General features: G+C 63.3%; 1 protein-coding gene across 3 annotated transcripts in view; it reads left to right on the top strand.

Moving 5' to 3' along the window:
- Positions 1-21276, top strand: part of INPP5A (inositol polyphosphate-5-phosphatase A) — a 171451-nt gene that overhangs the window by 133010 nt on the left and 17165 nt on the right. For all 3 annotated transcript variants that reach the window (XM_078435033.2, XM_078435034.2, XM_078435032.2), the window contains exons 10-11: positions 15757-15852; positions 15956-16030. In XM_078435033.2, the coding sequence (XP_078291159.1) occupies positions 15757-15852; positions 15956-16030 (171 nt within the window). The remainder of the gene's footprint in view (positions 1-15756; positions 15853-15955; positions 16031-21276) is intronic.

The following is a 21276-nucleotide window of genomic DNA, read 5'->3' as shown; positions in this document are numbered from 1 at the left end:
GGAGATGAGCAGCAGTGGCGTCGACGTTCTCCTGTCTGATGATGCAGCTCGTCTGACGGCTCCTCAGCGGGCGTGCTCACAGGTGCACGTGTGTGAATGTTCGGCTACGTGCTGGTCGTGCCTGGACGCTCACCGACAGCTGGGAGAGTGTGTGTCAGCAGCGGGATTGTCGGCCCCCGGTGTCTTCGCTTGCTTCTGCTGGTGTTTCTCTCCTCACTTCGGGGCCGGAGCGCTCATCGGTCCGCTCTCAGGCTCTGCAGCGAGCCCGGGAGCACGTCTGTCTCGTTCAAAGCTGGTCCCGTGTCTGACGCTGTTGGGCCCCCGGTGCCCTCGCCAAAGGCCACCGCCCCCATTGATTTCAGGCCACTGGGGGCTTGAAAAGCCACATTTCGATGAGATCCTGACCCTCTACGCAGGGGTCTCTTCTCACGGTGCTCAGGACGGTGAGCCTGCCGTGCACAGAGCGGCCCCTAGCTCATCCTTCGCTCTCCTCCCTGAGCCGAGCCACCTGCAGAGAAGTAAAGGTCCTTCGAAAGACCGAAGCTGGCCAGGCGGGAGCTGCCCAGCAGCTTGTACGTGCGGAAAGGTCCGGGAGGTGTTGAACGGGGCCTTCTCTTCCCTGAGAACAGACACCACGAGGAGGGGCAGTGCTCCGGCTCGGGTCAAGGTCGCTGCAGGTGTGCGTCCGGACCTGCCCCGTGGCTGTGTGGCGCACAGCACGGCTGAGCCCCTGGCGGGTGCTGGGCCGAGAAGCCGGCCACTGCCCGAAGAGTGCGGTCGGTGGCGCAGTTAGGGCCGGCCCATCTGAGAATGACGCTTCCTCCCCTACAGCGGGAACGCGGGCTGCTGTGCCCTCCGGGGAGACGGCTGAGGGCTGGGGCCACTCTGCGGGCTAGCAGATATGCTGGGTACTGTCTTTATCTCATAACGTGCCCCCCACTTCCTGACTTGTCCTGTTTCCTAAAACAAGGGGCTCCTGCACACAGGGGTCGCGGCAGACAGGAGGGACTGTCTTGCGAATTGGCGGGAAGTTTTCCCAAGAGCAGACACGTTTTTCTCGAGATCACTAAGGAGCCTCAAGAATCTCTAAGTTGCTGATAGCCCGCAATGTTCCAGGATTCCTAAGCACCGCTATCTGATGGGCTGAGTTTTTAATAAGTGTCTCCAGCTTTCTATTCCCCTTCCTGCAGGAAAAGACAGGAGGTCTTTGTTCCGATTGCTTTCCCATCACAATTACCTGACACAGATAAGGACTTATTTGAAACGCTATTTTTAGGAAACGATTCCCACAATAGCTGGTTTTCAGAAGGAGAGCAGCACACATATGTCCGCCCCTCCTTGACCCCACAGGGTCCTGCCCTGGGCCCCCAGCCTCGTCTTCTGTCAGCTTCGCTGCCCCTGGCCCCAGCAGCTCAGGGTCCCGTCCTCCCGGGGCAATTGGCGGGCAGCCCAGCGCCAGCCCAGAGGAGCTCGGGCTGCCCGCACTTCTGGAGCTGGGAGGGTGAGAGGCTCCGTCCCCTTGCCATCGTGTGCTCCTCCCCACCTCTGTGCACCTGTATGACGTCAGGCGCAAAGCGTGGCATGAAGTACTGGGAAAAGTAATAAATGTGTATTTGTGCGGCCCCTCCCTCCCCCCATCAGGTGGTCGACCGATGAAACCACCACTGTGTCCTTGTGTCCCAGCGTGAGCGTTTCTGTGTGTCCAAATCCCTGCCCCCTGCCCTGCCGGGAAGCCGCACGGTGGCAGTGCTGGAGAGGCGTGGGGGGCCGTAGGCGGCTGGAGGTCCTGGGGACTCGAGGGCCGAGCCACGGTAGACTGAGAGCGGGGACGCCCAGGGCGCATCGTGGGGAGACCAGGGTCTCCCATCGGGGGCGAGGAGGGTGTGTGAGGGCCTCGGAAGGTCAGAGAAGCCTCTCCCGACGGAAGTGAGGCAGCTGGGCAGCTGTTTCGACCAGCGGCTCTTCCCATCGGTGCCGGTTGGAGGTGCTGGGCTTGATGGAGCAGAGAGGTCTTCAGCTGCTCCTGTCGGAGGCTCTGGCCGCCAGCAGGAGACGCGGCCTCCCCGGGAGCCTGTTAGTTGGGGACGTGGGTCTTTCGCTCACGAGCCAGGGGCACGTCCCAGGGCTTCTGTTCAGTCCGCGTGAGTGTCGGGACAGGACAGCGCACCTGAATGCACCCGAGCGCCACCGGGCAGACGGCTCTTCTCCACCCCCGGCCTGGGAAGGCCCACGGGCCGCCGAGCTCGGTTCCCGGGAGCAGCGAGCCTCGCCCAGCGACGTCCCAGGACGCTGCCCGCTGAGTGCCGTTCCGGGACGCGTCAGATTCGGCTCTGTGGCACCTCCGCCAAGAGTGGGAGGGAAGTCCGTGGGCTTCAGTGGAATCACTTGCTCATTAAACAAGTGCGCCTACGATCCGTCCTTCAATGTTTGGAGGCTTTTCACGTCCATGTGGCTCTTTAAAGCCTCAGGATAAACGGCCGTTGTTTCGCCAAAACTTCTAATTACATTTTTGCATAGGGGTTGCTGTGTAAATACAGCAGACTTTCGGGAGATGATCGTGATCCCAAATGCATGGAATATGACTTTCAGTTTAGAGTTTCTAAGGACCGTTGGGTCAATGAAGATGTTAGCTGTGGAGCCCAAGACCGTTCTCGAAACCCGGGCAGCAGCATCAATACAGGCATCAACCACTTGTGAAACTTCCCTGGAGCCCGAGAAGTCGAGGCGTCGCGGAGTAAACCGAGGAAGCAGGTATGGGTGCCCCGCTCTTCCCAAAGAAAGATCCAGTGGTTCCTGAGAATTGTGGACTGACGCCCGGGAGGAACCTGGTGCCCGGTATGGCGGGTGATGTCCCGGACCACCCCCACAGGCCAGGCATCCCCTCCCCAGTGCTCTGCCCTCATGCCCCCGCGTCACCGCCAAGCCGCCAAGGCCCCTCCCTGCCGGCCTCACACACGTGCTGCTTACCGAGAAAGTTCTGACCAATCTCGTGCCTGTTCCTGACTGAACACGTAGGACACGGCGAGCGCACGGTGCGGCCTTCCTGTGCCGGGCCCTGTGCCGCCACGTGGCAGGGTCCTGGGCTGCTGTGACAAGGACCACACATGCGTGTTCCCTCACAGTCTGGAACCTGGCACTCCAAAGTCAAGGTGGCCTGGTCGTCCCTCATCGTGAACACGCGGCCTGTCCTCCACCCCCTGTCCTCATTGTTCCCTCATGTGGACCCCAGTCGTTGACCTTGGGGCCTATCCTGAATCCAGCCTGATTTGTCTCGGGATCCTTAACTAGTTACATCTACAAAGACCATACTTTGCAACAAGGTCACCTTCTGAGGTCTGGGTAGACATGAATTTGGGGGACACTCTTCAACCCTGACAGCGTGTAATGCTGGATTGGCATATCTCCCCACCACTTGACGAGCTGAACACTAACATAGTAAATGTACTTCTTGGCAAAGGTGTACCTGAAAGTAAATTGAACTGAAAAAGAACAAATTTTTTTTGTCGGTGATTAATTTCAACAGCGTTAGTCAAGGTGCCGTAGGTTATTGAATTGTGAAATACCACGTAAGCACGTCTTCTGGAAAATCAGAATCTGCCAATGGCATGTGGCATGGCTTTTTAAAGGAGCTTTTAACAGTAAAAACAATTGATAGAAATTTTGTGGGAACCAAAGAACATTTCTGCACGCTTCCTGAGAGTCTGAGTGCGGCTGGGTGAGCGGTGGTCGGCTCCTCGAGAGGACAGGTGTGGAGAGGCTTCAGGAGTCCCAGGCCGGGGCCCTGAGTCCGGCCTCTGCAGGTGTGGATCCAGGGCCACAGGCGGGTGCCAGCAAGCCCCAGGTCACTCTGAGGGACAGGCTGCCTGGCCCCCGACTCACTTCACTTTGCTTTTTTCTTCCAAATTAACTGCATAACGAGGATGCGACAGGGACCGGCCAGCACCTCCAGGCCCCTGTGTTGGGGCTGCGGTTGGGGAACCACAGCCTGAGAAGCGCCTCAGGTCGAGCCCCGCACCAGCTGGGGTGATGGGCCCCGCAGGTGTGCACGCAAGATGCCCGCCTTTCACGTGACGTGGACGTCATGGCTCGCGTCCCCTCTGGGCTGGACCGTGCCCGGGGCGGCCCTGTCGCAGCCTCGATGTTTCCGGAACACACGTGGGAGGCTGCCCTCTGTGTTCTTAGAGGCTGTGGGGTCCTGCGGGTTGTTGGCCTTTCCTGCATCACATTCTCCTCCTTCTGTCTGTTGAGTCCTCATAGCCGGCAGGGAGTAGATAGACCATGAGGCCCAGGGCGGCTCCGTGGCCCCGGGGAGAGCAGAGCCGCCGGTTTCTTTCCCACGGCCTGGACGGTGGTTCTTGTTTCACAGACGCCCGTGGCGGGTTTGATACTCTGATTTTGGTTACGGCTTTGCGGTCGGCTGCCCCAGAGCTGGAGTTGCTTCCACGTCTGTCCAGCCGATGTTTCCTGCGTGCCTGTGGTGCACGCCAGGGTGGACGTGTGGCCCGGGGCCCTCGTGGCGACGGTCCTGGGTGCCGGGAGAGCCGTGGGGGTGGGTCTGCCAGCCCGGGGACACGAGTGCTGTGTTTCGTCTGCCCCCTCCTCTTGGGAGGCCCAGGAGCAGCCTGAGAACGGCGGCGTCCAGGGTGTCCGTGCTTCCCGTGACCCTGTTCTTGGAAGCCCCTGCCCTTGCGGGAGGGCCCTGTTTCAGATGCACCTGTGTCTGTGACCTTGGTGTCAGCCGGAGGCCAGCGGGGCATGTCTTGGGACGGGGCCTCCTGTGGGCAAGGCCTGGCTGGGAGCCGTGGAGTCCTGTGGGGTTCTTCAGCATGGTCTGGGGGCATCAGTGCTGCTGGCGGTGAGGACGGGAGGAGGGGGGGTGGTACAGCCCTGGGTGGGCACTGGGATGTGGGCAGCCAGGAGGAGGGGGCCGGGACGAGGGCAGAGTGTCCTCCGTCCATCCCCCCCCAGGGCCTCAGAGCGGGGCCTCTGCCCCTGCGATCTGCCGAGGAGGCGAGTGGGGCGCCTGACCTTTCCTTCTGAAGCGCCGCGTGGCCCAGGAAAGAGCACAGGTCGGGGAGAAGTCCGCTGGGGCTTGGCCCGGACCCACGCTGCCCACCCCCGACCTGGGCCTGTGCCCGGCACTGTCCGTCCTCCCCTCCACCCGGGTAGACAGGCGGACTGCCCTCAGCAGCGACCCCCTCCTGCGGCCGCCAGTCATGGACACCCACTTTCAGTGCCTGAAGACGGGGTGCCAGGGACGGGAAGAGAAGGCCGTGCTGGCCTCCACCCTCCGTCCTCGAGGTGGCCTGTGCCCACCCCACGCGTAGCCTTCAGCGGGCCCGGGGTCGGCGTGGCAGGGGACCCCGAATGTCGTGGACCGTGCCGCAGCTGCGTGTGAGGAGGCCTGAGGAGGCGTCGAGGCGGGACCGTGCCTCCTGCCTGACGGCGACTTCCGGAAGCGTGTGGTCACGTTGTGTGTGAGCGGGTCCCTTCTGCTGAGCACTGCCGGGTGAGAGGCCACCACCGGACTGGGTTTGGGTTTTGTTGCCGAGCCCCACCGAGGGCGGTGAGGTCAGCCTCCCCGGACTTGGCGTCCGGGGTTCTCCGCCTCCCGGGTGCCACCCCCGTGCTCACTGGCAAACCTGTCTCCAAATCAGCGAGGGGCCGGTGAGCGGATGGCAGCCTGCAGGAGGCGCAGGCCGCCACCGACCCTGCTGCGGGCAAAGGGGGCGGGGCCAGCCAGGCCCCCGAGTGCGGGAAGGGGAACCAGGTCACTCGTGGAGCGGGACGGAGACGGGCGGCCAAGTCCTGCCCGGCAGCAGCCTCGGGAAGAGCCGCAGAGCGAGGGAGCCTGTCCCCCGGGAGTCAGCAGCTTCCTGTTTCAGATGCAAATTCATGCCAACACGCTTGCAGAGCAGAACCGAGGGGACCGGACTTGGTGCTGCTGGATGTAATTGAAACACGCACAGATTCCACACGATTGTCACGTGCCGTCCGGTGGGCCGTGCGTCACGAAGCTGCTTATTGACGCAGCCTCTGGCTCGGCCCCGCTGGCAGGATCGCTCAGAGGGTACGTTTTGTGCCTTGCGCCGTGGCAACTGGCAGCTGGGACGCTCAGCTGGCCGCAGTGACAAAGAGCATCAGCAGTGCCAGGCGCTCCCGTCCCGGCGAGGCCCGGCCCACGCCCACCTGCCGTGCTTCATCCCTGACAGCGATGGTAGCGGATGCGATTTTGGAGGCTGGCGGCCGTCTTGAAAACCAGTTGCCAGTTACTGACACGTGCACATGCGCCTGGGTGCCAGGTGGGCCCCTGGGGACTCGGGTCCTGTGAGGACCCGTCTGGGGGGGGGGTGGCGCCCCCAGCACTGACAGCGCCGGCCTGGGAAGGGGCCAGAAGGAACCACGCAGGGCACACCCCCGGCGTCACGAAACCACCGAAGACCACAGCCAGCAAGAGTGGTGCAGCCAGGCTGCCCGGTGGCCGGAGCCCTGTCCCCAGACCGCCCTCCTTCCCTCGGGGCCCCCGCGTCCTGGGGAGGGCGCTCCCACTCGGCCTGAGGGGGCATCACCCCGTCACGCCCTTGCCAGCCCCCCTCCCCCCGGAGGCCCTCCAGGAACCACCCAGCCTGCACGGTCACGGTGCCCACACGGAGCGCCAGACAACGGGCTGGCTCGCGTCTGCTCTCCAGTGAGCTCGTCGAACCCAACCCCAGCCGCGCCTCCGCACCCCAAACACTCAGCCCTGGTCGTGGGGCACGCGGACCCCCCCGGCAGCCAGCTGGCATTTCCGCCCGTGTTGTGGCAGTGAGTGGTGGGAGCAAGCAGTTGAGGAGAGGGCAGCCTGGCGACCTGAGACAGCTGGAAGGGTTGCCCCGGCCCCCGCCCCCGTGATGCGCCCCGAGAGAGCCTCCTGGGGAACGGGGCTTTCACAGACCTTTAGCAGCTCTGAGAGGGTGTGTCCTCTGTGTGGACACGCTGTGTGTGACACACAGTGTGTGTCACGCTGGTGGGCGTGAGGGCTCCCGATCTGAATTGGGAGCCGGTGTAGACGGGGCTGGGCATGCCGGCGGCCTCCTTGGCTCTGGGCACTCTTGTGTCTGTGGACTCCAGGAGTTGCAGCCGCTGGGTCGTACGCTCGTGCAGGCGACTTAGCGTCTCTGCTCAGCTTGTCTGTGTGGCTTTTGAAGAGTCAGAGTTTAAAGCAGCCAATTTACGCATCTAAATTGTTAGGTTTATTTACTTACTGTTGCAAAAAAGGAGAATCCGGTCTGTTTTGATAAGGGGCCCGCGACACGAACCTGAAACCAACTACGTAACGTCACAGTTATGACCGTTCTGGGTTTCACGTGTGGGGGATTTTCTGCCAGGAAGTTTGCCTTACAAACATCAGCGGCCTTTCCAACTGGTACACTGATGTCCCAACAGTTATCGCCACGATGATGGAAAGAGAAGAAAAAAGACAAGAGCGCTGGTGCCTTTCGCCCTCGCCTGTCCCCTGTTGGAGAGCCTGATTTTCTGCTTCGTGGGTGGCTCTGTGCTCACTAATGTGCGTCCTGCTGCATGCAGCACTGCTCTCCCGCTGCTCTCTGGGTCAGCACGGCCTGCGGGGGTTCTGGGACCGTCCACCTCTGGGCCAGAGCTGGCGGGCGGGCTCCCTGTCTGTCTGTGGCCTGTGTGGGCGCGAGGAGGAAGCGCCAGCCTGGGGGGGTCCCGCTCCGCCTGCCCTGCTTGTCCCGGGGTGTCCTCAGGAGACCAGACCGAGAGCATGTCCGGGCCCCAGCCGGGGCCTTGCTGCAGGCGGCACCCCCGGGGAGCCGTCCCGGGACCAGGCCGCATGCATTGCACACCCCGGCCGGAGACGCACCTGGCTTCCTTCCAGAACACCGGCCGAGGGGCCCGTGTGGGCTCAGAACCGCCACGGGCTTGCCCGGTGTGCCGCTCCGTTAGCGCCTGCCCTGGTGGCCAGGCCGGTAGGGAGTTCACGGGAGCCGTCCTGGGCGGAGATGAAAGAAAGCGTCTTTATGGTGGTGTTGTTCTGGAGGAAAGGTGCACAATCTGAAACAAAGAGGGGGAAGGCGCCGTGGCGGCTGACCTAACCCTCGTAACGGCACCTCCCCACGACCCGCCACCAGCCCCCCAGGGCCCCCGCTGCGGCAGCCTCAGCACTCTGGGCCCTCAGAGGCGATGTCTCCCCCACGCTTACTAATAGACACCTTTCCTCCTGGGAGCGCAGGGATCTAGTGGGAAAACCTTTGGGAGAGACAGAGAGCTCACCAGAAGGGTCTCCGGGAGGTTAGCACAAACGGGCTGGCGGACCGTTTGGGGCAGTTCCTGCTGGAGGCAGGGGGCACCTCTCCAGAGAGAGGACAAGACCCCGAGGCGCTCGCGGGCGGAGGCTGCCCTGCTCGGCCCGCCCGGGGCTGCTCTCCGTGTCGGGCCGGCCACCCTGGTCCCGAGAACCGGGGGGGTCGGCACCGGGACGCGCTCGTGTGACGGTGGCTGTTTGAGTGCGGCAGGCCCGCCGCCCTCGCCTGCCGCTGCTCCCTCCTGCCTCCCGGGAGCTGTGCGTGCGGGCGCGTGTGCACGGTGTGCCCTGTGTGTGCCTCGCTGGCACACGTGTGCACTGAACACAGGCGTGTGTATTCACATGCACGTAGGCCACCTGCGTACACGTGTGTGTGCCTGTGCGTGACGGGAAGGAAGCCAAAACGGCCAGACCTCGTGCCGCTCCTGCCCACTAGTGACCCACGCTGTCACCAGGGCAGGATGGGCACTGGCGTGTCCTTGCTGCTCTGGCCACCGGCCTCTTCTCTCTGTCAGGGCTCTGCTGGGGGGGGGGGGCGGGAGGACTTCACCTGCAGGGGCTCCGCTCACCCTGCCGAGGCGGGGGGGGGGGGGTTCTCTGCACTCGTTCTCTGCGGTGCCGTGTGAACCCTCCCCCAGCGGGGACGGTCAGAGAGCGTTGGGCGAGAGGCTCTTTCCTGAGCTCTTTCCCTCAGATGCATAGGTTACCAGGGACCAAGGCAAGTTTTGAAGCCGCCAGTTTCCATTCCAGAACCTTCAGAGCCGTGATTCAGTGGTGCCTCCCGTCAAGCCCTCGAGTGCTCTCAGGACTCAGAACGATGTCTGCAGATGTGAATCACCAGAGAACATTAATCGCGTGGGACCGACAATGCTTATCTTGTGTCCTGGCACTTAGATGGATGTCCAGGGCACGGGGATGTCTGTCGAAACCTGGTGCTCTAATTCTCTGCCCCTACTTGGCAGAGAGCCCGTGTGGGATGCTAGGGCCCCCACCCCGGGCTGACCCGTTGGTGGGTTCAGAGGCGCCTGTACCCCTGACTCGAAGAGGTGTGTGCAAGTGGCCAGGGGCAAGTTCCAGGACATCGTGTGGGCCCCTCACGGCCAGCGCCTCTGGGAGGACCGTCCGTGTCACGAGATGACGTTTATTGTCTTGAGCCAGCTGTTTTCTAGAGTCGTTTGAAAACTTCAGTTTTAAAAGGTAATGATTCTCCGTTAACTGGTTTTAAGGAGAACCTGTTGAATGTACCCAGGGGGCCTTTGTGAACTACCTTTTAGGAACGTTTCCTGTTCTGCAGCAACTGCCCCATGAGAGGGGCAGGCTGGACCTTGGGCACTCAGCCCCCTCTTTATTTTCAGCCACCAACTGAATGACAAGAACGACGGGGCGGTGGGCAGGCCTCGCTGACATGCCTCCGGTCGATGGTTTCTCGGGGAAGGCGGCCTGTGCCGCGTGCAGGGCTGGCCTCCCAGCGCTGGCTGCTGAGGGACCGCTTTCCCTGACATCTGTGTGATCCGGGGGCGGGGGCAAGGAACCCCAAGATTCCGGTCCCAGGGAACGGGAGCAGACCGTCCCAGGGCTGGGGAGCAGCTCCGTGCCGGCGACCTGAGCGCAAGCCGTTCTCAGCCTGGTTCTTGCTGGACACACAGCACAGAGCAGGCGAGTGTGGTCTCACGTGGGGGTTCCACGCCCGTCCCTCCCGGACGCAGGTGCACAAGGGGGAAGGAGGCGCTGGGTCAGGTGCGCGCTCGTGCCAACCGTGTGGCTGACGTGGCTCCAGCACCACAGATACCCCATTCCGAACCTGGGCGGACCCCTTGGAGGGCGTGTGAGATCGCCTCCTGGGCCCGGGTGAATCCCGGCTAGGGTCAGCAGTGGGAGCTCAGCATCCCGGTCTCGGGTCCGTCAGACGAGCCCCCACTCCAGGAGATGAGGGGCCCCTGGGCGCGTGCGTGGGGCCTGCAGACGGGGCTGAGACTGCCGTTTCCGGGGAGGAAGTCCCCCTGTGAGCACACAGAGCTCTGGGCCCCTGGAGAAGGCCATGCGCGGGCACCTGCCCATTTCTGAGTTCGTCCAGGCCCCAGGCCCACACCCCTTTTTGGGCAGCAGAGTCTGGTTCCTTACAGTGGCTCCAACTTCCTGCACTGTGTTCTCTGCCCTGCGCGGGATGGGCGCCGGCCTCCCGGCTTCTGGAGGCATCCGCAGCCCCTCCCTGACCCCAGAGGCCGCCTTGGGCACTGTTCGCCGGCAGACAGCTTCGCTTCACTCCGTGCCTCCATAGCATGGCTTTGCTGCCGTTTTACTGCAGCTGTTTGTCAGGAGGGTCCTGGGAAGGGTCCTGGGGACGGTGGCGCGGGCCCCGCAGCTGACCCTGAGAGGCACTGGCCCGCCCGCGGAGGCTGGTGCTGCACCCCCAGCCCTGGAGGTCAGCCGGCTCCGGTCCTCCTCCCGACTCTGTGGTCCGTGACGTGCCAGAGAGCCCGCCGGCCAAAGGAAGCATGTCCCTGAGACTCACGATGCCCGTGGGGCCTCCCTGCTCCCGGCTCCTTGACCCTCCGTGGAAGGCCGGAGGCGTTTTCAGTCCGTTTCTTCTGCAGACTTCTGTCACCTTGGCCAGACTCGGGCCATGAGTGTCTGGGGCTGAAATTAGACTGGGGCGCTCCTTTGTTTCCGGTTTCACAAGGGTCTGCATGTCCCGCACCAGGCTGTCAGCCGGCGAAAGCAGCGGCAGGGCCACGGTTCCGGGGAGAGGTGTGAACCACGGGCCAGATGTGTCTTCAAGCCCACCCACCGGCTCACCGAGGACAGGCCGCCAGTGAGGAGGGAGCGCCCTCCCGAGTCCCTGGGCACACGGCTGGGGCAGGGCTCAGGGCTTCTCCCCCACCCTCTGCCCTCCTGCTCTGTCCTCCCTCCTGCTTCCTCCCTCCTCCTCCTCCTGCTTGTTTTTCCTCCTGCTTCCTCCTCCCTCCTCCCTCCTCCCTCCTCCTCCTCCTGCTCCCTCCCCCCTCCTGCTTCCTCCCTCCTCCTCCCCCCTCCCTCCTCCCTCCTCCCTCCTCCTCCCCCCTCCTCGCTCCCTCCTTTCTTCTCCTTCTCTCCTCCCTTCTCTGTTGTTACTGATGTCTGAGAAGTGCCAGATGCACACTTTCCTCCACTGTCACTTTCTTCAGATGGGTTACTCCTTTCTCCTTGTTGCTGGGATGAGGCTCGTAAGTGGCTAAAGCTGGGTTAGCTCACACCTCGGGAGCCTCGCCTGGGAGCTCCAGGTGGGGGGGCCGGCAGGTGCAGGGTGCCCCCACCAAGCCCGTTCTGTGGCGTGAGGCTCTCCCAGGTCACAGTGCCTCCTCCTGAGGGTCTGGGTGCGAAAACAGGGAAGTCTGCTTTCCGCGGCCGTAGCCTGATTCCTTCAGAATTTGCTGGACTGTTTCCCACAGTCCTGCCTGTACCGTGTGTGTGTGGGGCCCCAGCTGGCCTCGTGGCCGCATCCACTCAGTTCAGCCCGTGGTGTTCTCGCCTCTGCGCGGAGGGAGGGAAGGCAGGGGCCTTTCGAGGGGTCCCGGCCCGGGCACCGCCGTCCGCGCCCCGCACGTTCAACGGTCGGCAGATATCTGGCCTGGCTGGTTTTCGTTGCCAACTGAAGTCAGGATTAAAACTTGCCCCCACCTCTTTGTGGACCCCTAGACAACGGCCCTGCTCACCCCTCCAGACGGCGAGCATCTGGCCTCTGTGAGATACGGGCCGGTGTCAGGAGCCCCTGCCCCCTTGGTGCGGATGTGGGATGGGCTTTGCTGGGGCCAGTGGCCAGGTCAGGAGGCCACGGTGATGAATTTGTGTGGCGGCCCTCCTGCTCCCTGAGGTGCCTCCGGGACCTTGTGGTCCTGGTCCCGTGGCTCTGCCTGCCCAGCACAGGGGAGTGGGCCTGCTCGGGAGGCTCTGGGCAGGTCAGGCAGGCCGTCTGCTGAGAACCTGCCGTGTGCTCGTGGCCTTCGGTGGGTCCCAGCCCTCACTGGCAGGTGGGCTCGGTCGCCAGAAGGGAGGGCGTGGCCCCACCAACAAAGAGATGACTTGCGTCAAAACGCGGAGACAGGACTGTGCCCACCGACTGCCAGGACACAGGACACGCAGGCCGTTGGAAGAGGTCTTTCCAGGCGTGAGGACCCAAGTCCCCGGGAGCTCGGCTCTGGTTCCTGCAGCCACGGTGGCTTCGGCGGCTCCCGCACAAGCCCTGGGGATGGGGCATCCTGGCCCTGACGAGGGGCCTGCTGACCCCAGGCTCACCCCCACCGCATCCCAGAGCGGCCCGTGCCGTGACCCTGAGCGGCATCTGAACGTGCGTGGCGGGGTCCGTGTGCGGGCCTGGGCCAGGGGTGGGGATCCTTGTGAGCCTGGGGGAGACCGAGACCCCTGCCCGCTCCCGGGGGGGCTTCTCCTGAATCTGCGGGGGAGAGCGAGACCAAACTCGTGTTCCCGTCCACACGGGCCTCGCCGACAGAGGCCGGACCGGGGATTTATGTCCAGCGGACACACTCTGGGGAAACCACACGGTGGGAGTGAGGGCTGGCCGTCCTGCCCCTCCGCCCCCTCCCGGCCACAGTCCCTGGATGAGGGACTGCCACCTGCAGGGAACCTGCTCAGAAGCCACATTCACGGCCGGGCGGGAGCGTCACGGCCATCGTCCGTGCAGCTGGAGGCCTCGGCCCTTCTGACGCCTCTCGGGGTGGACACAGCCCAGCATCCCGGCTTTTACTTCAGTTCACACACTGAGCCGTCCAAACAGGGAAACTTCGCAGACTCTGGTTCAGGCTCCTGTTCCTGATGGAGTTTTTTAAATTTACGTTTATACGTTTTTGTTGTGTGTGCTTCTTACCAACACAGACTGAAACGCACCGCGTGGAACCTTGGAACGTCCTTCCTAACAGGCGTATCCCATCCCAAGCTGCCCCCGGATCAGGCTTTGCTCAGTAAGGCCCAGAAGGAGACCCAAACCGGGGACTTTGCTGAGCCGCCCGGTGTAGCTGGTGCTTGAAGTGGGGGCTGAGCCCCGCCCGCGCCCCGTCCCTGCTGCCATGGACCGCAGGGTCCTTCTGTCTGCAGCAGAGGGTAGGGGGTGGGCTCTGCGAGCCGGCGTCGGATGGCCCGGCCGGAAGGGTCCACGCGTGCTGCCTTTGGTAGAGGTTTGGGCCATGGGGGAGGACTGGGCCAGTCAGGTAGGCCGTGAATGACAGGATTCACAGAAAACACTGGCAGTGGCCCTCCGGGCTGACACTGGGGTCCGGGTCCTGGGGACACCCCGTCCCGGCAGCCTACTTCAAAAGTCATCACACTGAGAAGAAACACGGGAGTTTCCTTCGCCACACGACAGGTGGGCGTCCTTGGCGACAGCGGCCCCGCGAGATTCCAAGACAAAAATCAGGTGCTCGAGTGCCAAGAGGACGGACTGCAGGAACGTCCAGCCTGACGCCCCTCCGTGTGGCTGCTGATAATGAAATAAATCTTGGATGGCTCTGTAGAAATAGCATTTGGGGTATTTCTTTTTCTCCTTTCAAAAGAAAAATCCCTTCCATGAGGAGGCGAGCGGAAAGGCCCCGGCACGTTTCTGCATGATTGGCCATGACTGCGGATTGAAAGCTGAGGCGAGGCCGCGGCCAGGCCTGATCACTTCTTTAAAACCCCTTGAATGCGGTGCCTCCACTGGAGGGTGCAGAGAAAGGGCCGGAGAGCAGGAGGCACAGGGCGGCCCTCTCAGAGAGCCCGGGCTGATCAGATGTTTATCCTTTGGGAGCCCGCCCGAAATGGCCAGATAAAGCAATTTCTTTAAAAAGTTTCTAGCAGGTGCCTTTGGGAGAAGAAGGGAGAATCCCCTGAATCGCGTCCTGGGGTGGCCACAATGGCCGTCTGCCTGCCCGGGGGGCCCTCCCCCATTCACGGAAGTGCTTAAGCCACTTAAGCGCATTAGCATCTGGATGCAGCTGGACCTCGGAGGACTGCGGCTGGGGCGGCCGGGTGGCCGTGCTCTGCTCCAGATTCTTCTGTGCTTGTTCTAATCCTCACCGCTTGAAGGCGGCCAGACTGATTTGTGACACATGAGTCCAAAAGCCACTTTGGGGGCTTGACCTGCCTAACTGATCTGTGCTCTGAATGTCAATGGCCTGTCCTGGAGTACGCTCTGGGGACGGTGGCGGTGGCCGCTGCCTCCCCTGCCGCATGCTGGGCGGTGTGTGTGTGTGTGTGTGTGTGTGTGTCCCCAGCAAACCTGGGAGGGGTCTGCAGAGGGGCTGGGGGGCTCGTCCCGGGGGTCCCTGCCCCCTCCACCAAAACCGGCCCCTCAGTGGGCCTCTCCGGGCTGACGCCACTCTCCCCTGGGGGACGTGTGTCCAGCTTCGCAAAGGCCTTCGGTGGAGGATGTGTTCAAAAAGTCAGAATTCGTTGTTTTCCTGCAGTGTTCTTTCTTAAATAAAAGTCATCGAGCCATGTTTTAGAGAGCGGCTCCGTTGAGGTGTGGTTTACAGACAGGCCTCAGTCCGGGGTGGACTCTCCTTGGCCGCCCCCAGGCAGCTTCGGCTCTGCCTTCTGCCTCCAGCTGCCCTTCCTGGACACGTTGTGCACATGGACCCTGGTGACGGGACCTTCCCACGAGGAAAGAGCGTCATCCGCAGCACGGGGTGGGGGCCAGCTCCCCAGTCCTCTGTCCTCTCCCGTGAAGGTCTTTCCTTTCAGCACATCCCGAACTTCTTTTGTTGAACATATTCCTAAGTACCCGTGACCCAGCCTGCGACTTCTCACTGCCCAGAGCAGGCTTGCCCCGCTGGGTGGGGGTCTCCAGTGTCCCGCACCCATCCACACCTTTCCTGCCTCATACCCAGCTTGACACTAGAGGAGTTTTCTCGGCAAGCCTGGATTTAACTTAGTCTATGAACTGGGGTGTGCTGTGGGGAGTGTCCCAGCCTTGCGGCCCTGGGGGTGACCCAAAAACCCAGCGTGGCCTCTGTGCTCCCGGGCGTTGCCTTCCGGGTCCTGTCCCACTGCCCACCTGAGGCAGATCTCATCGCAGGGTGTCCCCAGCCTGCTGTGAGGACACCGTGAAGGGCAGAGACCTCCCCGCCCCTCCGCTGCTCGTGCTGATTTCAGCGAAGCCTCCGGCAGACCTAGGGTCCAGGCCCCGCCGGCTCGGGGGCAGCACGGGGAACAGAGATGGGCAGGGAGGCCGGGGCCGCCAGAGGTGCACGGCACTTCCCGACAGGCCTGCCCTTGGAGAGCGTGCCTGGTCAGCTGGTCGTGCTCCCGCTCCCGTGTGGCGGGCCCGCGGTCCCTTTCCGGGGACGCGTGGAGCCAGGCGGAAGCAGCCTGGAAAGGACGGGGCAGGGGGGAGAGGCCAGGAGGTGTGCTGATTGCTTTCAGGGGACACGGGCTGCGGGCCCCTCTGTGCGGGGACTGAGTCCCTTCTGTGTCTTTCCCAGACTCTCTGCACACAGGCCACGATGCAGACAGTCCGGGCCGCCGACACCAACGAGGTCGTGAAGCTGATATTCCGCGAGTCGGACAACGACCGGAAGGTAGGAGAGCCCTCAACCGTGGCCCCTGGAGCTGGGCTCTCTGGACTGTGCGGGAGGCGCTATCCCTGCTCTGCCCACACTGGCGTCCTCTTCTCCTTTCCAGGTGATGCTTCAGCTGGAAAAGAAAGTCTTCCACTACTTCAACCAGGAGGTTTTCCGCGACAACAACGGCACCGCGGTGAGCCCCGCTGTCCCCTGTCCCCGGGCTGCGGCTGCTGGCCCAGCGTCTGGTTGTTGGGCGGCCCGGGCGGCCCCTGTGTGGGCGGTGCCCCAGGTGCTCGGACGGCTGACGCACCTGACCGGGCGTCTCCGTGGCTGTGCGCGTGCACGTGTGCAAGACCAAGGGCGTGTGCGTGAAACGTGCATCTCAAACCAGTCGGTGGAGCCCTGGTCCCGCGGGAACCGCCCTCTTCCCCGAAGCCACCGCGTGCCCTGCAGAGTCCGGAGAGGCCGTGCGGGGCGACCAGACTCGCCTGACGGGGTCAGCGCCTGTTTGTCACGTGCTTATCGGTGTCTGTTTCGTGTAGACCAACAGGTGACGTGTGGTGTTTGCCAGTCTCCAAGGCCTAAGCGTCCCCCGTGTGGCCGGTTCCAGGCCCCCGGGGTTCCGTGGCGCAGGGGGGGGGCCCTGGGTGGGGCACCTGCCCGCCCCCTGTCCTTCGTGCTCTCCCTCCCCCCACCCCGCTCCGTAGAGGCTCTGTGCACAGCTGCCCCCCCCCCCCCCCCTCCGACCCCTGTTCAGCTCCCAGTCCGCCCGCACCCTGGCGGTCCAGCCCCCGTGCCTCCAAGACCCCTGGGACCATGTCAGGGACGTCTTTCTGCCAAAGCCTGGGGGTGGTGCTTGGACTGTGGGCCCCGCCCCGCCATCCCTGTTCTCACCTCTCTGCCTCTGGGAGCCCAGCCGTGCTGAGCGTGGGCTGCGCCTGTGCCTCAGTTTCCCCTCAACGCAAGTGGAGCTCTGCCCGTGTCAGTGCCGGGCGACGGGCACTGCCCCCGTCCCTGTCCCCTCGTCTGTCCCCACCAGCCCGGGGCCACTGCCTCTCGCTCGCCGCAGGAGCCTGCCTACACAGTGCGCCCCCAGCCCAGAGCCCAGCCAGGGGCTTGTCTCCTGCACAGAGAGTCAGGCTCAGCTCCAGGCCCGCAGCCACAGGCCTCCGGTGAGCCTCTGTGTGCTCCCCCGGCCCCACGCCCCGTGCAGGGGACCCAGCAGATGCTCTGCTCCTCCCACCAGCCCACCAGCCTGTCCCAGCGGGGGCTCTGCCCTTCGGGCCTGGCCAGACCACATGTCACGTCCTCGAGGGGCCTCAGGCCCAGGCAAGGTGACTCTCCCTCCGCAGCCTCCGCAGCGCCCAGCTCAGCACGCAGACGCTTACAGCCCAGGCTGCTTCCCTAGGCGGGAAGCACCAGGGTAAGGACCGTGTCCTGCCTGCCGTCTGCACCTAAGAGGACAGCACCCCTGTGACTTCCGGGCCCGGGGACCTGGGGGCACGGGGGAGCCCAAGGCACTGTTCTGGTGAAGTGCCCGGGAGACTGGGCATGCCACACTGTTTCTGGGCAGCTGTGTGACTTCTTGAGCTCAGAGTCAGGGTGGGCTTTCAGGGGCCCCTGCCGCAGAGGCAACGCCTCGGAGCGGGGGGCAGTGAGGCCTCCAGGGAAGTATCAAAGCCGAGGGTCCAGCAGCGGACACATGGACGCGGGGCTGGCACGGGGGCAGCCAGGGACCGGACCGTTCGGGAAGGAGCAGGAGGTGGGCCAGAAGGACGTCCCGTGGGGTCTGAGCCAGGGCGGTGCGGGGGGCCTGGGAGACGGCATGTGTTCTGGAAATGGGGGGCCAGTGCACACGGACCCACATCGTGGGCAGAGCTGACATCTGGACAGAGCTCACGGTACTGCTGTTACAAATGACAAGTGTTGTCACTGTCGGACATAATGATTTTTATTTCCGTATTTATCCGCATGTGAAACTTTTTAAGAGGGAGGAAGATTAGTTCGAATGTTCAGGGGAACGTTTGAATTTCAAAGATTTAAACATGCAGCACGGACTTAGAATAGGTTTCCGCATGGTGTTTTGGGGAAGACCCCACGTGCCCCTTCGTCGTGTCTGTCAGGAATCTCACGTGTCGGGGGCGCGCCCGGGCCCGGGGCCTCCGCGGGGCGTCTGCCTGGCTCCTCCAGGCTTGGGTGGCCGGCCACACCGCCCCCCTGCTGCTGCGGGCCCCGGGGGCTCCGTGCCTTCGGAGACACCTGGCGGGGTCACGCTGATGCCCGTGCCCCTGGCCGCGACCCGGCACGTTGAAAAGCCGCCTCCGCGTCACTCACGCACAGGAAGTAGGGTCGTCGGGACCGGCCACGGGGGGCAAGATAAATGGCGTGACGAGCCATGCCACCGCCGCGGCGAGGCACGCAGCCCCACGGCCACGGGACAAACTACCCGTCCTCAGGATGGATGTGCCTGCGCCGGACGCGGCCCCAAAATCCATCGCGCCCTTCATCAAGCACCGGTCTTGTACCCGTCTGACAGAAATTTAATTCAAGCTGGCTTCTGGAAATAATTATTGTATTTTAAGAGTAGTAATCATTGGCCGGGACATGATTGAATGTGTCCATGCCTATTGACTTTTTCTATGATTTATAGCTTTGTTTAGTCGATATTCCCATCGAAATTGTATAATTAATTATAAGTGTGGCTGTCAGGGCTGCAGGATGGAGTGCCCTGGTGAGGATTTGGAGAGATTAAATTTTCCTCGGCTGTCCCAGGGCAGGGCTTGGGAATTTTCACAGCGCTTGGCCTGTTGGATAGAGATGTTTTCTGTGTGTTTAGCAACTGCTCAGCTCAAGGCGCATTGATTTTCCGGGCTCTTTTTTCTCTATCAGCGCGGTGTCTCTGCAGTAACAGTGGGATTTGTGCAGCCCTGACAGATACGGACGATCCGCCAGGCCCTTTATCATTGTCCACACACGCCCTGAGCTGTTTTTCACTTTGTAATCAAGAAGAATGTTTAAGATACATGTGAAATTGGTTATCGTGTTAGTGAAAAATCTCAAAGAGATACAAATTATCGTTTCAACAGAAATGCCACGTCATTTCTAATCGGGAACCTCTCACAGCTGGAGTTTGCCCCGTGGCCGTCGCGGAGCCCCAGATGCGGTCCCCCCTCGCTGGCCCCACGCTGGCCCCACGAGGGAGCATCCCAGAAACCTGGCAGCCGGCCGGGGACCCCAAGCAGCAGATCGGAGTTTGTGACCGTGCGGGGCAGGACGTGGGCCACACGGGGCTACAGCTGTGTGCACGGGTGTGGGACTAACCTGTGCCCCGCCCCCGCCGGTGTCAGACAGCCCAGGGGCGCCCCGGCCTGGCGGGTGTTGGCCTTGCCCTTCGCCGGAGTGTCTGTCTGGCAGAGACCCCGACGCGCAGCAGAGGCTTCGTAAGTACGTGTTGACCTGGCGTGAGAGCACGCTCGCGCTCCGGAACGTCTCCACGTGGACAGGCAGGCAGGTTAGCAGGCAGATGGGTGCGTTACGGGCGGTGCTCCCCAAGGAGTCCCTTTCAGCACAGGGGCCAGCGCGCCTCGCCCACGGAGACCCTGCAGGTGAGGGCTCCTCCCAGACGGGCTCTGTCACTCCGTTGGCAGCTGCAAGATTCACGCTCTTTCCAAACCAGGTGCTTCCTAGTTTCAATTTTACTTCACACCCTTAGCCAGAGAAGCGTGGCCATCCCAGTGGCTCCGTCCCCAGACGCTGCCACCCGCCTGTCGGCACGCAGAGCCGTGACCACACCTCATGCCAGGGTTTTCCAGGGTCTCGTCGCCTGCTGCAAGGTTGTGCTTACCGGAGGGTGTGCACGTGCGTGTGTGTGCCCGTGTGTGTGCAGTTCCTGCCGGCCCCTCACAGGGCATCTGCGGACGCCGCCCGCGTGGACGCCCTCTGGGCAGGTCTGGCCACCGAGGGGGTACAGGGCCCAGCAAGGCTTCCAGGGGCCCTTTCTGAGGCACAACACAGAGGATGTTCGGCAGGTGACGGGCGAAGGCCGCTCGCTCACACGCACGTGCTCACCTGCACCCAGGCACCCACACGCGGGTGCCGCCGCGCTCCCCTTCGGCCCCTCGGTGTCCCCGGGGCTGGCCACGGGGCCCCGGGAGCCCCCCCGCCGTCGCAGCACAGTGAGGGTGGTCAGCGTCCCCACGGCCACTCTGGTCCACCGTCTCCTGACGCAGCCAGACAGAACCAGAACAGAACCAGCACCTGCGTGCGTGCGCGTGAACGAAACCCTTGCCGGCAAGGGACGGCGGCTCTGCGCAGCCAGGGGTCTCGTGGCCGGCGAGCAGCCGTCTCTCCGTTAGGGACGTGGTTTTGTGGGGGGCAACGGGGGGCATCTCGCTGTGAAGGGGACAGAAGACCCCTCTCATGGAAGAAATCCGGGCACAGGTATAGCTTCTCGTTTCCCGAGGCAACTTTCGAAACCGCTTTTGGACTTTTGTGAAGTAGATTCCTGGGGCTACTAACTGGGCGCCGTTTGGAGCCGGGCTGTGTTCTGGGTCCGGGACCGACAGATGCCCCGCGGGGCTCGCGGGCTGTTGGGGACGGAGGCGGACCGGTGCAAGAGAGTCCAGACGTGGCGCCACACGGGGAGCACGGGAGACATCGCCGCTGTCACCTGGAGGGAGGGAGCACCGGACGTGACCGAGGCTCTGGAAGAGGCTGCGGCCGCCGTGAGCACCGGGCCATCGGGCGCGGTCACTGCCCGCGTCCTGGCGGCGGGGCTGGGCCCGGGAGACGCCGGGCCATCCCCGAGTGCCCTCCAAAGTGTGAGCGACGTCTTGCAGCTCACGACCGTGCGTTCTGAGTATTTGTGTCTGAGCGCCTGGCCCCTCGCCTCCGATACTTCGACGCGCACGGCTGTCCGATGGAGGGCGGGCGCCACGTTTACTGCCCCCCCAGGTGAAGGTCCACGGAAGGCGAGCTCGCGGTCCGGAGACACAAGCCGGGCGGGGGGGCGGGTGCACCTCTGAGGACACCAGACGTTTGAATAACTGACAGAAATCACAAAATAAGAGTATTTCATAGGATTGAAAACTTGAAGGAATCAGAAGCAAATGAACACACTCTGAGAGAAGCAGGCAGATTAAAAACTACACAGAACTCGTGGCAGTGCTACCAGTGAAGTCCCGCAGGCGAATTCGTGGCGACACAGCCTGAGGGCGCAAGGAGGTACGGCACCTGCGACCGGGGCAGCAGAGGCGGGGGTGGGGGCGGAACGCGGCGTGAGGCCGTGGGAGGCCACGTTTGGCGAGCGGAGGTTGGAACCGCGGGAGGTGGGTCCTCAGGAGAAGGATGTGTCCACGAGAAACGGCGGGCCGCCAGACGGGAAGAGCCAAGATGCGGAGCTGCTGAGGAGCACGGCGGGCCGCCCTCGAGAGGGACGCT

This window comes from Panthera onca, chromosome D2 (assembly GCF_046562875.1).
Source record: "Panthera onca isolate mPanOnc1 chromosome D2, mPanOnc1 haplotype 2, whole genome shotgun sequence".
NCBI lineage: Eukaryota > Metazoa > Chordata > Mammalia > Carnivora > Felidae > Panthera > Panthera onca.
Note: the sequence above shows the minus strand (reverse complement) of the source record. Positions and strands in the feature narration are given on the sequence as shown.